General features: G+C 55.7%; 5 protein-coding genes across 5 annotated transcripts; 1 reads left to right on the plus strand and 4 right to left on the minus strand.

Annotated features, from left to right (window-relative positions):
- Positions 1-180: 180 nt before the first annotated feature.
- On the minus strand, positions 181-444 carry ras2_2 (RAS2 protein; the record flags this gene model as incomplete). Its single annotated transcript, XM_064804219.1, has 1 exon — positions 181-444. One exon carries the CDS (start codon positions 442-444, stop codon positions 181-183), a length of 264 nt encoding a protein of 87 aa, XP_064658020.1.
- An 84-nt stretch (positions 445-528) lies between these two features.
- ras1_1 (RAS1 protein) lies at positions 529-918 on the minus strand (the record flags this gene model as incomplete). Its single annotated transcript, XM_064804220.1, has 2 exons — positions 529-777; positions 826-918. 2 exons carry the CDS (start codon positions 916-918, stop codon positions 529-531), a joined length of 342 nt encoding a protein of 113 aa, XP_064658021.1.
- Positions 919-1,286: 368 nt separating this feature from the next.
- LTR77_006982 (uncharacterized protein) lies at positions 1,287-1,681 on the minus strand (the record flags this gene model as incomplete). The annotated part of the gene is made up of 3 exons (XM_064804221.1): positions 1,287-1,421; positions 1,484-1,571; positions 1,635-1,681. 3 exons carry the CDS (start codon positions 1,679-1,681, stop codon positions 1,287-1,289), a joined length of 270 nt encoding a protein of 89 aa, XP_064658022.1.
- Positions 1,682-2,498: 817 nt separating this feature from the next.
- Positions 2,499-5,457, plus strand: SEC26 (coatomer subunit beta; the record flags this gene model as incomplete). Its single annotated transcript, XM_064804222.1, has 2 exons — positions 2,499-5,238; positions 5,309-5,457. 2 exons carry the CDS (start codon positions 2,499-2,501, stop codon positions 5,455-5,457), a joined length of 2,889 nt encoding a protein of 962 aa, XP_064658023.1.
- A 2,423-nt stretch (positions 5,458-7,880) lies between these two features.
- On the minus strand, positions 7,881-14,624 carry CCH1 (calcium channel protein; the record flags this gene model as incomplete). Its single annotated transcript, XM_064804223.1, has 1 exon — positions 7,881-14,624. One exon carries the CDS (start codon positions 14,622-14,624, stop codon positions 7,881-7,883), a length of 6,744 nt encoding a protein of 2,247 aa, XP_064658024.1.
- Positions 14,625-15,047: the final 423 nt, after the last annotated feature.

Consider the following 15,047-nt stretch of genomic DNA (forward strand, 5'->3'; position numbering starts at 1 on the left):
GAGCTATTGACCGTACTATCGCCCTCAAGCTGTCTATTGACCTCACGTAGCCTCTTGGATATGACTTTTGACCGCAGTCATGAGCGGTGCTTTCATTGCCCAAAGTCGGCAATCCCTCTGCCCGAACGCCATTCGTCGTTGGCTCAATCTCCCAATCGATAGATAAGAGTCGGCCGTACCTTAGCGGTCATCGTTGCGCTCATGAGAGAAGCGGCGCCGTAACTTATCCCAGAAAGACGACTTTCGAACCCCAGCTGTCTCCTTGGGAGCAAGTTCGTTTTCCTTCGGAGGCTCCAGTATCTGCTTGTGCAGTTCTATCAGCCGACGCACCGGGTCACAGAAAGCCTGCTCGACATTCGTGCCGTCCTTGGCCGACGTCTCGATGAACATGCAATCGAGCTCCTTGGCGACTGCTGCACCTTCTTCGGTAGAGACCTCTCTCATATCGTGTAGGTCGCATTTGTTGCCCACAATACACACCGGCGGACATCGTTGGATACATGTAGCGTCCGATTGGGGGTATTGCGCCTATCCGACCTGCGTGATCTCTTCGTGATAGTATCGAATCCGATCGAATGATGGCCGGGATGTGATGCTGTATGCCACCACAAAGCATTCGCCCGATTCGACGTACTGCTCTTCCAAAGCCCGGTACTCTTGCTGCCCTGGCACGTCTAGAATGTCGAGCAGACAGGTTTGTCCATCTAGTACCAATTGCTTTCGATTAGTATCCTCGAGAGTAGGGTCATACTGGTCGACAAAGTGGTTGAGAGTCATCTGGACATGCTAAGTACAATCGACGACAAGAGAGTCTTGTTGACTTACTCGTGTGGTGAGGCAGGTCTTGCCCACTCCACCGTCTCCCAGGATTACTATCATGTACTGTCTGACGTTTTTTTTGGCTTTGTCATCTGCCATGGTTGGGCGTGTAGGTCCGGCAACGCTGAAGGTGTGGATGTCAAGTCAGGTGGATGTGCATTTGTTGGACTCTCTTCCGCTATGTTTGATACGGAGACAAGGTCTGCAGCTTTTGCGAAGGATCATGCAGCCCCGTCTCGCTTAAGCTCTGCCCATGCGAGGGACGGCTCGGCGCTGCTTCGTATAACGCCTGCACGTGGAACGCCTGCACTAAAGCGCACTCAAACAGACGCCAGACTCCTTCGCTGTGCCCTCGTGGTGATTCCCATGCTCTGCGGCTTTCGACCTTTGCATGCTTCTGTCTAGATCGGCTTGATCTGTCCGCAGCAGATAGAATCAGCTCAGCTTGTCGAACATCCCAAATTCGTTCAACGTACCTTGAAGTGCAGCGAGATCAACGAGAACACCAGCGCCTTCAGATCCTGCACCAGATAGTAGAAGACACGGAGGCCTTCAGGGTCCTCGCTCTCGTTCACGTCGACCAAAGACCCGATCTTCGCCGTCTGTAAGCACCAAAGATGTTAGCAACTTCCATCCACTTCAAAGTGGCATTGGCAAGGCGCACCTCGAACGAGATGTGCTCGCTTCCAAGCCTGATCTCGAGTTCCTGCCGGCCGTCCTTGTTCTTCTGCGGCCACTTGGTGTCGTCTTCCCTACAATTCGATCAGCAAGTCAGCAGCCACTCCAGTACTGGCAAAGAGAGATGGCCAGCGCACTTCATGATCTCGCTGTCCTTGATAATGCGCTTAATCTCCTGAATCATCAAACTGCTAACGCACACTGCACACTCCGTCAGCTCGGCTCTTCCTTCGATGAAGCGCCATGATTGGTACGACTACTCACTCTCTTTCCTAATGAGTGAGTCGTTGCGGTAATTGGAGTTGTTCGCATATCGTGCCAGTGCCGTCCTGCCGTCGCCGACGACGCGGAAGTCGAATTCTGTAGGACATGGTTAGACACGACAACATATGAGTTGTTACAGATTGAGAGACCGACCGAGAAACTCATGACCGAAGCGGCCGGAGTGGCCTGAGCTGGAAATGTGTTAGTTCACATATTCAAAAGTCGGCTTGAAGACGGATCGCAAGATCGGGTAGTGTTGATGAACGGGGCGAGATAGAGAGGTTGAGTGGTGCATTCGTTGGACGTACTAATATCTTAGGTAGAATGGTTCGCCCGTAGTTGCAGACATGGCTGCTGATATGTGCTTGCCGTGTCGTGGTGGTGGAGGAGTCTCGGTATTCGTAGGGCTGAAGTGGCAGTTTGAAGACGCCAAGACCGGTCCCAGAATTTACACGGGGATGGCCAGCTGTCAGAGCGATTCGAGTGTGAGCCGACGACGACGACACCTGCAATGCTTCGCTAACGACACATCCAACTTGATCCCCTCCTTCTCCGCAGCCTCTTATTACAGCGCCGATACTGGCTGCCGACTTCACCGGACCGGCCGCGTGACGCATTCACGAGGCTCAGGGAAGGAGGATTCCCATTGAGCACACCCGTGCTGGGGAGGAGGACTCGAGCAACACCACCACCACCGACCCACCCCCTGCTCGGCGACAAGCCTCACTCCACCCAACATGGCGACTTTCTTGGAGAGCTCGTACAGCCTGGTGCACCAGGACAACACCTCCGACACACCCTCCCTCCAGGACCTCCGAAACCAGCTGGAGAAGGGCACAGACGAGTCGAAGGTCGACACGATGAAGAGGATCCTCACTATCATGCTCAATGGCGACCCCATGCCCACCCTCCTCATGCACATCATCCGCTTTGTCATGCCCAGCAAGAGCAAGCCCTTGAAGAAGCTGCTATACCTGTACTACGAAATATGTCCCAAGCTAGATCAAAGCGGGAAGCTGAAGCAGGAGATGATTCTGGTGTGCAATGGCATTCGAATGGATCTACAACACGCCAACGAGTACATTCGTGGGAACACGCTGCGATTTCTGTGCAAGCTACGGGAACCCGAACTCATTGAACCTTTACTCGCACCAACACGCGCCTGCCTCGAGCACCGACATTCGTATGTGCGGAAGAATGCTGTCTTCGCCATTGCTTCGATCTTTCAGCATTCTGAGGCGCTGATGCCTGATGCGCCTGAGCTGCTGCAGAACTTCCTTGAGTCGGAGTCGGACAACACCTGTAAGCGCAATGCATTCGCCGCGCTCATGAGCGTGAGCCATGAGAAGGCGCTGGAGTATCTGAGCGGAGTGTTCGAGGGCATACCCAACGCAAGCGAGTTGCTGCAACTGGTGGAGATGGAGTTCATCCGAAAAGACGCAGTACAGAATCAGCAGAACAAGGCGCGGTATCTGCGGTTGATCTTCGACCTGCTGGAGGCAAAAGAGAGCACAGTGGTGTACGAGGCGGCCTCATCCCTCACAGCACTCACAAACAACCCGGTTGCGGTGAAGGCGGCCGCGGCCAAGTTCATCGAGCTGGCGATCAAAGAGTCGGACAACAATGTCAAGCTCATTGTGTTGGAGAGGGTCAATCAGCTGCGGAAACAGAATGAGGGCATACTGGACGATCTTACGATGGAAATACTGCGCGTTCTTTCCAGCCCAGATCTGGACGTGCGAAGAAAAGCATTGGAGCTGGCAATGGACATGGTCAGCAGCAAGAACGTGGAAGAAGTGGTGCTGCTTTTGAAGAAGGAGCTCTCGAAGACGGTGGACGAGCAATATGAGAAGAACAACGAATACCGGTCACTCCTCATCCACTCCATCCACCAATGCGCCATCAAATTCTCCGAGATCGCACAAAGTGTGGTCGGCTTGCTCATGGACTTCATCGCGGACTTCAATAATGCTTCAGCCATCGATGTGATTTCGTTCGTCAAGGAGGTGGTTGAGCGCTTCCCGAAGATGCGCGGGTCGATCGTGGAGAGATTGGTTGGCACACTCAGCGAAGTACGAGCCGGCAAGGTGTATAGGGGCAGCTTGTGGATTGTAGGCGAGTACTCGCTCGAAGAGAAGGACATCCAAGGGGCGTGGAAGCGGATACGAGCGTCACTTGGTGAGATCCCTATTGTTGCCTCTGAGGCGCGATTACTGGAGGAGCAACCAGATGGCGAGCCACCACTCAACGAGCAGGTCAACGGTCATGCGAAGCCTTCCGCTGCGCCCACAGGAAGCAGGAAGGTTTTGGCTGATGGTACGTATGCGACCGAGAGTGCGCTCACAAGCCAGTCGTCTGCCAAGGCGAAACTGGACGCTGTCAAGGCCGCGCAGAAACCTCCTTTGCGACAGCTCATTCTCGATGGCGACTTTTACCTTGCGACTGTACTCTCTTCCACCCTCACGAAGCTGGTCATGCGACATTCAGAGATCTCGAACGACGAGGCACGAACCAATGCTCTGCGAGCAGAGGCCATGCTGATCATGATCTCCATCATCCGCGCTGGTCAAAGCCAATTCGTGAAGCAGCCCATCGACGAAGACTCAGTAGACCGCATCATGTCTTGCGTGCGGTCACTCGCAGAATTCGCACAAAAGAAAGACCTCGAAACTGCATTCCTCGACGACACCCGGCAAGCTTTCCGCGACATGGTGCAAGTCGAAGAGAAGAAGCGCGCCGAGAAAGACGCCGTCCTCAAAGCCCAATCCGCCATCCAAGTCGACGACGTCTTCTCCATCCGCCAGCTCAACAAGAAGAATGCCGTCGACGGCGAGATGGATGTCACCATGGACCTCGAAAAAGCCACCGGCGGCGACGCCACCACCGAAGACCTCTCCTCCAAGCTATCCCGCGTTGTGCAACTTACTGGGTTCTCGGATCCTGTGTATGCGGAGGCGTACGTGCAGGTGCACCAGTTCGACATCATCCTCGACGTGCTGCTCGTCAACCAGACCCGCGACACTCTCCAGAACCTCTCCGTCGAGTTCGCCACCCTGGGCGACCTCAAAGTCGTCGAGCGCCCCACCACACAGAATCTGGGCGGCCTCGACTTCCTCAACGTCCAAGCGACGATCAAAGTCAGCAGCACCGACACGGGCGTCATTTTCGGCAACGTCGTCTACGACGGCCCCTCGAGCACCGAGAGCAATGTCGTCATCCTCAACGACGTGCACGTCGACATTATGGACTACATCCAGCCGGCCCAGTGCACCGAGACGCAGTTCCGCACCATGTGGACGGAGTTTGAGTGGGAGAATAAGGTGAATATCAACACGGTGATGCCGGAGGGTGCTGGACTGAGGGGTTTCTTGCGGGGGTTGATGAAGGTGACGAATATGGCTTGTCTCACGCCCGAGGCGAGTTTGAGCGGGGAGTGTCAGTTTTTGAGCGCGAATTTGTATGCTAGGAGTGTGTTTGGTGAGTCTTACCCTTCCCCCAAAGCCGCGGATGAGGCCATTCGGAGGATTTTGCTAATACGGCGATGCAGGCGAGGACGCATTGGCGAATCTTTCAGTCGAGCAGGAGGGTACGTCCGGTCCAGTGACGGGCTTTATGCGGATACGGAGTCGATCGCAGGGCCTGGCTCTCAGTCTGGGGAGTCTCAAAGGGCTGCAGAAGATTGGAGAGGCGATTTAAAGTGCCCAGCCAACCCGGGCTTTGTATGGGCAGCCATGACGGTCCTTGCTGAACCCGAGACTGTATGTCTGGGACCACAAGCGGCAGAGTTTTGAGGCATGGGAGGAGCATCTGGCGCATGGAGTCGGTGCGCCGAGGCAAAAGCAGCGGTGGTGTGCGCACGGGTGAGGCTATGGTTAGAAGGCTACTTGTATGGATGGCAGCGTAGCGATGAGTATCATGTTGCATGTCCAAGGTCTACACTGGCATTGCCAACTTCCCATTTTCACACAAGCGCGCAAGACATCATGTTGCTGTGGTGGCTATAGTTCTAACTGAATGTCAACTGATATCTGAACTTTACTTCGACACTTCGTTTGATATCGAAATCAAGTCATGGGAGACGCGCTTTCGACGGCGATAAAGAACAGGCAAACGATTTCGAGGTTCGCGAAATAGTACAGATATACCGGCGAACATCCACAGCTTCCAAAACGATACTCCATCGACCTCGTCGTCGTTGTCGGCGCGAATGTCTTCAGATCTACAAATCTACAACCCCAACCCTAACCCTCATACCACGAAGAGCGCCTCGAAACCAGAACGAGGTGAGCTGCAGCCACTTTCGAAGACGGCGACGGGACAATTGACCAGATCAACGATATTGAAGTTGTGATGTACATTGTCCGCATATCTAAAGCTAGAGCTGGGGTAGCCGCCGTCCCTAATTGTCGTATGAGCAAAATGTCGTACGCTCAGGCTCAACTCTCATCGGTAAGGGGTATCAAGCATTCGTCCCCCAAGCGCTCAAAGCATGAGGCCAACCCCCATCTTGCCTGCCTGGGCCGCTGTGTCCGTCTGTCGGCAAACGCATGTCCATCAACCACAGCCGTCTCTCCCGCGATCCCATGAAATACATGACTGCCCCAAGTCCAGCCCAGCACGGTAGACCTCCCCACTCAACGAATAGATGGCTTCACACCCTCCCCTCCATCACCTCCTCAATGCCCCCCAAAGCCATCCCCACCCTCGGCCTGGGCTCCACGATCCCGACCAAGCCCTCCGTAAACGCCCTCCTCTCCTCTTCCTGCTCGACTTCCGCCATACTCTGCTTGCGCCGGATTACCCGTCCCCTGGACGTTGCGGATGATGGGCTGGGTGCTGATGATAGGGAGACGGTGGAGAGGTTGTCGGAGAATGTGAAGCCGGAGAATGAAGGGGTCCTGTCGGCTGAGAGGGGGGATGTTGAGCTGGTTGTTGATGGGGAAGTGGTGGGCGACAGTGAGGATGAGGTGAATGTTGTTCGAAGGCGGCGGAGAGAGGCGCGGGGGTGGAGGGGGTGGAAGCGGGCGGTCGTCATGATTGTTCGTAGATGTTTGGATTGTTCGTGTATGTCGTTCGTAGATTGTGGAAGTCGTTGGTTGTAAATGTAGTTATTGCTGGAGAACTTTCGATCTCCAGTCGTTCAAGTCACTCTTAAGTATTGTTTCAAGAGATGGCTGTCGTGCAAGGCACAAGAAATGATGGCTCGCAGAGAAATGAGCGTGGGAAATGCCGAGTCCAGCCCGATTGTAGTAGTCAAAGGAATGCGGTCTTCCAACCACGTGTAGAAGGGATGGCTGGATGGAGAACGAACGTCGTCAATGCAAAGAATGAACAAAACAATCGTCGAATGATCTTGAACAAGCAAGAGTGAAGAAGACAGAAGAGACGAGATGGAAGCCACTTACATATCAAACCTACCTCACCACCACCACCGCGACATCCCTACCGTCACGCTGATCCCAGCGTCCCTTGAAATATCCCCTCTCCGCAATCTGACCCCCTTGACACCATCACGAGACCTTTGAAGGAGTCGTGAAGATAGCAGACTCGGCAGCCGCATTGAAAGTGAAACACATCGCCAAGCAGGAGGTCGTGCTAATGGACCCTTCGGATACTCAAGCGAGCGTGCTAGAGCGAACGAGGAAGGATGTGTTGGCCGTGAGACACTAGCGGCCGAGCGTGATTGCGCTATTCGTGGGGTATAGATTGGCGAGGATGTCCTGCTGACGATGTGGAATGTTTGATGCGCGCGGCTGGGGGATATCGCAATCTTTGGTAGACGACTGATCGACGAGGAGGAATGAGGTCAGCGATAAGACGCACGGTTTGTCGAGGTGGGAAGGAAGAAGCTGTATGGTTCTGTACAGGTTAGGGACGTTGGGTATCTAGTAGAGACAAGAAAGACGTGCGTGAATCAATGAAACCAACATCCGCAGGCCTATGCTTCACGCCCGCGACATCGAGCGTCGCAGACAGGACCTCCAACATCAACCGTAACACCGCTGTAACGCCGCATCATTACCCCATCCCAAAACATCTTCATACCCTCTTCAGTTCCATTCGTATCGTATCCTGGCATAATCCCCGTCCACCACATCATCGTCCCACCCCCAAATCCTTCACCCGCCTCCAGAAGCAGAAGGCCTCCGCCCACTAACCCGCCTCTTCTGCGTAACGCTCCGCCGCATACTCTGCCCCCACGCACTATCCTGCAACATCCCAAACATCTCCGTCTGGCTCACCGCACTGCCCGCGCGATTCCTTCCGCCGGACTCGATGTCCGCCGCGAACATCCCGGGACTACCGGGCGGCGACAGACCGGCGGGGTTCGCGCTCTCCATGGCCGCGGCGAAATGCCAGTCGGGTTGGATGCTGCTGGAGGATGGCGTGGGCCGGTGGCGGGAGGTAGAGAGGTAGGGCGATTCGGAGGCTGATGGCGAGGAGGGCGCGGAGCTCTGTATGGAGTTGCTGCGGTTGCGGATCACAGACCCGCCGGATTGCTGCAGGTGGCTGGCGTCGGAGCCGCTTGCTCCTGCGCGTCCGGTGCCGAAAGCGGCAGAGGAGGGGCCTTCGTAGTCGACCGGTGTGACGGCGACGGAGGGCACGTCGAAGCGCTTTGCAGTTGTGACGTCTTCATTGTCGCTGTCTTCGTGCACGAAGATCTCTGGGACGCCGAAGTTGGGCACGGCGGTAACGCGGGCGTGGTGGCGGCTCTCGATGTGCTTCTTGAAGCGCAGGCGGTAGTAGACTGTATCGAAAAAGCCGACGACGGTGCTTCGTTGCACGGCTTGCTTCACCCGCACCAGCCTGGCCTTTCGTCGTAGGAACTCCTCAAGTCGTAATGCCTTGCTGTCGTCAATGACCTTGTAATGCGCCAGAATCATCAGCAGCGCATTGAACGAGATCCCCTTGTCCGGATCCGCAGACACCAGCACCTCCTCGTAGAACTCCTGCATTCTCGCCCTCCGCCTCTGGATCTCCCTCACCGGCAGCTCCTCCAACCGTCGATTCAACTTATTTAAATCAATCTCATACGCCCCTCCACCCGCCCCATCCAAAGGCAGCGCCGACGCCCGACGCGGCGCCAGCTTGCAATCCTCAATCAGACTCCTCACGGAGAAATCCCCATCATACACCCTCATCTCGAACACGCCCGATAACTCACCCAGGAACCTTGGAAAGATCTCCTTCGAGATATACCCCGACCCATTCGGATCGAACTCCGCCCACGCCTGCTTGAACCGCCGTATTTCTTCTCTGCTGATAATCGACATCCCGCTGCTGCGCTGGTACACGTACGAGAAGCTCTCGTAGATGAGCGAGATGAACAAATTAACGAAGATGTACATGGACAGAATATTCCAGGAGATGAAGAGTGCGTACGCCCACTCCTCGCTCCCGCAGTCGCCGCTGTAGTAGTCGCTCGCTGTCGTACAGTAAGGGGTTTTCACGCGCGCGAAGTCGTTCATGATCATGTTCCAGCCCTCGCCGACGGACATGCGGAATAAGAGGATCAGGGCTTTGGGCACGGTGCGGAAGTTGACGTTGCCGGTTTCGTTGTAGGAGAAGCGGGTCAAGCCGAAGGCTTGCGTCATGGCGATGGCGTAGACGAGGAAGAGGACGAACCAGGTTGCGAGGAGGTTAGCGATGGAGGTTAGCGAGGCGGCGGCGGTTTTGAAGAGTTGGTCGAGTTGGTTGTTGCGGGGGATCAGGAGGAGTGCGACGGAGACCAGGAAGAGTTTGTGCAGGTTGGAGTAGTAGCGTTCCTTGAAGTTGGAGAGGAGGAGAACGGTGGTGATGAATGTCCCGCCGACCGAGAAGACGGAGTAGACGTCCCAAGCGCTCTTCCGGAAGCGGGTCCAGGACAGCCCGATGATACGGACGATGATGTTGACAATGTACAGCGCCGTGAAGGCGAGGTAGATGTAGTCTCTAGTGCGCGCCCACGTCCAGGGTTCCGGATAGTACTCGCAGCAGAGGAGGATCAAGTGAAGCACGAGCACCGCAGTCACAGCCCTCTGCCACCGTCCAGTCTTTGTAACAGCACGCCGATAACACCATTCCTGCCAACTCTCGCGCTTCTTCCGATTGTTCGGCCGTTTACTGGGTGCGACCTGTCGCAACAACTTCCGCAACTCAAGCCAACTCCGCTGATCCGTCGTCAAGAACGCCACACCAGTCTGCTCAGTATAATTGCGCATGAAGACAGACACGAACAGCGTCAGCACGAACACAGCACCAAGCAAGTTGAAGATGACGAAGAAGATGGCATTGCCCTGCGAAGCAAAGTCCGCCGGCTGCGTGAAGACTCCAGTGATCGACTGAGCGCTCCACATGACATCCACCCAGCCCTCTTGCGAGACGATCTGGAACAGCATGAACAGCGCCCCGCCGAAGCTGTCAAAGTCGTACCAGCTATTGCGGACTTGTCGTGGAGCAGGGAATTCCCAGTTGTAAGCTGAATAGTAGAACTCGCCAACACAGTCGGTCAGATTGTATGGTTTGAACGGCGAGTCGATGGGGTTGCCGCTGCCGTTCTGCTCGTTGCAGTACGTCATCTTCCCGGCGAAGAGGTTGAGACCGTAGATGGCGAACGGGATGAGCAGAGAAATGGAGACGAAGGCCGCGGAGATGACTTTCCAGCCTCCCAGGATGATGACGGAGTGGAAGGTGTCTCGTGCGCTGTCGCTGACGTTGAGCAGACGGAGTGCTCTGAGTGCTTTGAATGCACCGACGGCGCGAGATCCACTGCCTGGATCGTACAGCTGTGTTATAACGTTGACCCAGAGCGTGAGCAGCACGACGCCATCGATGAAGCCCCAAGACGACCGGAAGTAGGCATTCGGTGTCCAGAAGAAGCCATCCGCAATGACCTTGAGAGTCGCTTCTGCGGTGAAGAGGGCGGCGAAGCCAATGTCGCAGTACACGAACCAGTTGTAGCGCGAGTAAGGGTGGTCTCTGAAGTACTGCTGTTGGTACAGCGGTGTGGTGTAGCAAGCCAGGAGCACCATGGCAACAATGGCGAGGTAGATGAAGGCGGAGAAGGTGTACCAGACTGTGATGTTTGGCCGCACACCCTGCACACGCTCGCTGCCACGGCCTGGTCCTACGACCCGCTGACAAGCTTTCCTGACGGGGTTGTCCGGCTTGAACAGGAACAGCGAGACGTTGTACGTGGGATGCTTGCGCAAGTACTCTCGCTGTGTCAGCTTCCGCCGCTCGGTCGCTTCTTTGAACTCCTTGGCCAGCGTCGGCAAGTCCAGCTCTTCGTACTGCTTGCTGAACTGCAGCCGGGTGTAGAAAGGGTTGGGCTCGGTGTCGATGAGACGATTCTTGATCCTACCCCACAGCGTCGTCACAATCGTCTGTCTCCTATTCAGCAGATCAAACGTGTTCGCCTGACTGACACCAGGTTTCTGCGCCCCTCCATTCATCTCAGGCTGCGAGAACTGCGCGTTAAGAAACTCCTGCAGCAAGCCCTCCTCGAACAGCATGTTTTCCGCCGCAGCACTGTACTCTAGCGGATCTTGCCTCCTCACCCTTCCGAGCTTGAAGATCGTCGACAAACTCAGCGTACCCTGATGATTCTCCCCCAGCTCCTTCCGCAGCAACATCATCCGCACCTGCTGCATCCGCTTCTGATCTTCATTCACGTCAAAGTTCTCCTGAATGACAGCAATGAACATGTTCAGCGTGATGAAGAAGCCGAAGATGAACCAGATGATAATGAACGTGGCGCCAATCCATGCGGTGCCGTAAGTCACGTCGCTCGAGGTGACGGTGAAGAGGATGTCGGTCCAGTTCTCGGAGCTGAGGACTTGGTACATGCCGAGGAAGGAGTTCCAGATGGTGGAGAAGTTGGCGTAGATGGATGCGCCGGCGGGGTCTTCGGAGGGTACGGTGCCGCGGAAGAGCTGGGCGGCGAAGATGGCGGCGAGGAAGGTGAGGAGGAAGACGAAGAGGATGAGGTTCAGCACACCGGATACGTGCTTCAGGACCAGCATGATGAGCTCGCGGGTGATGGGGATGGCCAGGACCACGCGGTAGACACGCAGGATCTGGAAGACGGTCAACCAGGCGTACACTTGTCCTTGCCAGGCGTGCTTGATGGTTGGGATCTCGATGGCTGCCGTGACGAGGGCAAGGAGTAGGTCGAACCAGTTCTTGCCGCCGGTGACGAAGCCTCGCCAGTCGACTGCGAAGCGAATGACGATCTCGGCGAGCAGGATCAGTGTTACGACAAGCTCGCACATGGAGATGAGTTTCGTTAAGAATGGACCCATCGACGCATGCCGCAAGCAGTTGATGATCAGGCCAAACGTGATGACAGCGATCCAGAACCACCTTGACTTCCGGTACAGGTGCTTCAGCGTAGGTTCTCGCCGTTCCGGTGACGCCTCGTCAGAGTCATCATCATCGTGTAGCCCTTCCTCCTCTGCCTCCGTCTCAGCAGCCATGAACGCACTGCTCCTGCTCTCCTCTCGAATGACCTGGAACGAACTCGTAATGACCGCAATCAACAAGTTGATAAGCCAAAACGTCAGGAGCACAATGCCTACGGCAAAGTACAGCGCCGCAGCCATGTAATCCGTATCCATCAAGCTGTACATGATGTCCGAGAACGTGTTGGTCGAGATGACGATGAACACGAGCTCGAGGCTGTTAGCGATATTGTCGAAGCTCACGGTGCCGTTGTATGGGTTGTCGCCTTGCACGCAGTAGGAGCCTAGTGGGCAGACGTAACCTTTGTGCGTGTCTGTGCCGTTCTTGCCGTTGGATTTGAGCCATGGCATCATGGAGCCGTTCGAGGCGAGCCAGCCGCCGCAGTGTTGGATGGCCCCGTTACCATTCATGTAGTCTTGTGTGTAGTTGCCGTCGAAGGGCGGTGAGGCGAGAGAGCCATCCCAGGTGCAAGTTCGCCGAAGACTGGCTTTGAAGCTCTGCACGCCGACGATGGCGAAGAGGAGCCAGAAGAAACCGATCAGGAACGAAACGTTGAGGAGCGTAGGTGCGGCGCGCTTCAGCGACCGCAGGATCACTGAAGTTCCAGATGTGATGCTGAGCAACCGGACAATGCGCAGACACGACATCATCTGGAAGACGTAGAGGTGGTAGCTTTTCTCGATGCCGAAGGCACCAAGCATGAAGCCGACCCAAAATGACACCACTGCCACGAAGTCCAGCCGGCCGAAGGAATGCCGCAGAAGGGCACGCCTTGCAAGTCGCTTCTTCATCTCTTGCCGTGATGCGCCGGGCACATCCTCAAACGTCTCGGCTGTGAACGACCGCAGCAGTGAAGGCGGCACTTCCGCCCTATTCGCCCGTACATCCCTCTTCGATGGCTGTCGATGCAGCGCGAAAAGCTCATTCGCCTTGTTGACAAGAGCTTGCCGCGTCCCAACACTCCGATCAATCGTGCTGTACTCTTTCGGATTTAGTATGAAGCCCGATACCACGATCTTGATGGCGATCTCGACCGTGTATATTACAAAGATGGCGAACAGTGCGAAATCCGTCCAGTGGCCACCCCAGTTCTTGGGCCGTGGATTAGTGTAGACGTTCTCTGCTGAGTCCACAGCGAGGATGATGGTTTGGATAACGATCAGGATGAGAATGATAGGTTCGAAGAACGGATGGACCATTAGCCGTAGTAACGACTTCCGCAAGCGGCTCTCTGGCGAGAAAAAGCCTAATGACTTGCCTCTGAGCGGATTCCGGTCTATAGGCGGGAGGTGTTGTGGGATCTCGGGTTCGATGATTGAAGATGCTGACTTTTCCGAACCTCGCGAATGTATTGAAGAGACTTGTCCATCGGTATGCGCAAAGTCCGTAACTGCTGTCTCGCTGATGGCTGGCGGAGGCTGTACCAATTGTGATGGTCGGCGCATCGTTGATCTTCGCCTCATGTTCCTCGAGACAATCGAATCGACCTGTTCGTTGGACACATTGACCACTCGCTGCGACATGTTGCGTAGCATTGTTCCCGTCCGTGTAAGTGGTGAGTCTGTCGAAGAAGGCGACAACGATCGTTTCCGACTTGATGGCGACCTGCTGAGTCCAGACTCCCCCGTCTCAAGCGCATGTAAACTGTCCCCTAGTCTTGAATTGCTCGGACTGCCACCGCGTGAACCCACGAATCGCGCGCTCAGCCCAGAACTCCGGCCAAAGCTGAATCCTCCATTTCTGTCGTGATTTTGCCCTGACAATCTCCCGCTGTCTCTGCTCGTCGAAGGCTGTAGTCGTGCTGAATCCGTCAGAGGCAACGTATCATCATCGTCGTCACCCACAGGAGCAGGCGAGAACGCGGGCCCATCATCCAGCTGCACCGACACCATATCCCCCATATCCTCGCTGTTCGTCCGCAAGCTTGGCAACGATGGCCTGCTAACCTGACTCACTCTTGACGGCCGCGGCGGCGTCTCTTCCACCCCTTCGTCCTCCGACGAGCTGCTTCCACCAGCATTGAAGCTGAGTCCAGCGAACCCTATCGCTGCCTGGAATGCGCCTCTGTCCGTCACGGGCGAATACGCCTGCTCGTCATCCTCATCCGGTATGCGCTCATGGTGTCCCGTCGGTGATGTGACGAAAGCAACTGGCGACAACGGCGCCCGCTGTCCAGGCGGACTAGGCGACCTCGCCGACAGAGGCGCATACCGCGTACTTGCATTCCCAGCATTGTCCCTCCGCGAGTGCCGCAGCTCCGCTATACGCTCGCTAAACGTACGCCGGTGGTTGCTGTGCTCGCCGGTATTAAGCCTGCCGTCCTGCTCTTGCGATGTGATGCCCTCTTGGCTGAGGTCCTGGAGCGGGATGTTGTTGGCGGATTGGTTTCGGCGGTGCGCAGGGTCGTCATTGTTGGCCATGGATGGGGTGGGTGCTCCATGCGGTCGCTGTGGTAGTGCTTATCGCGGCGTCATCGGGATCTTATGTAGACGCCCTATACCGTCCGCATTCGAGGTTGATGTGTCGCGTTCTCTAGGTCCAGCTATGGATAAGAGTTGGTTGGAAATACGCCGCTTCGTTGTAGTGGCTCGCTGATCTGGTGAGTATGAAGAAGGTCGGACGTGTTGCAAAGGAGGTGTTGTTATAGCGAGCGTTGAGGTGTTCACTTCACGCCAAATGTTTCTTGGGTGGAGTTGAGCGCACGCGTTCCTTCTCAGGAAAGCTCCACTAACGGCCGCCCGAGAAGCTTAATTTACCCCCGGAAATAGCCTGGTAAGGCTGGCCTGACGGCGAAGGAGAGGGGAGGGGGAGGAGAGCATCATCATGTTATTATGTTTCTGCGT

Source organism: Saxophila tyrrhenica, assembly GCF_035928015.1.
Source record: "Saxophila tyrrhenica strain CCFEE 5935 chromosome Unknown scaffold_10, whole genome shotgun sequence".
Lineage (NCBI taxonomy): Eukaryota > Fungi > Ascomycota > Dothideomycetes > Mycosphaerellales > Extremaceae > Saxophila > Saxophila tyrrhenica.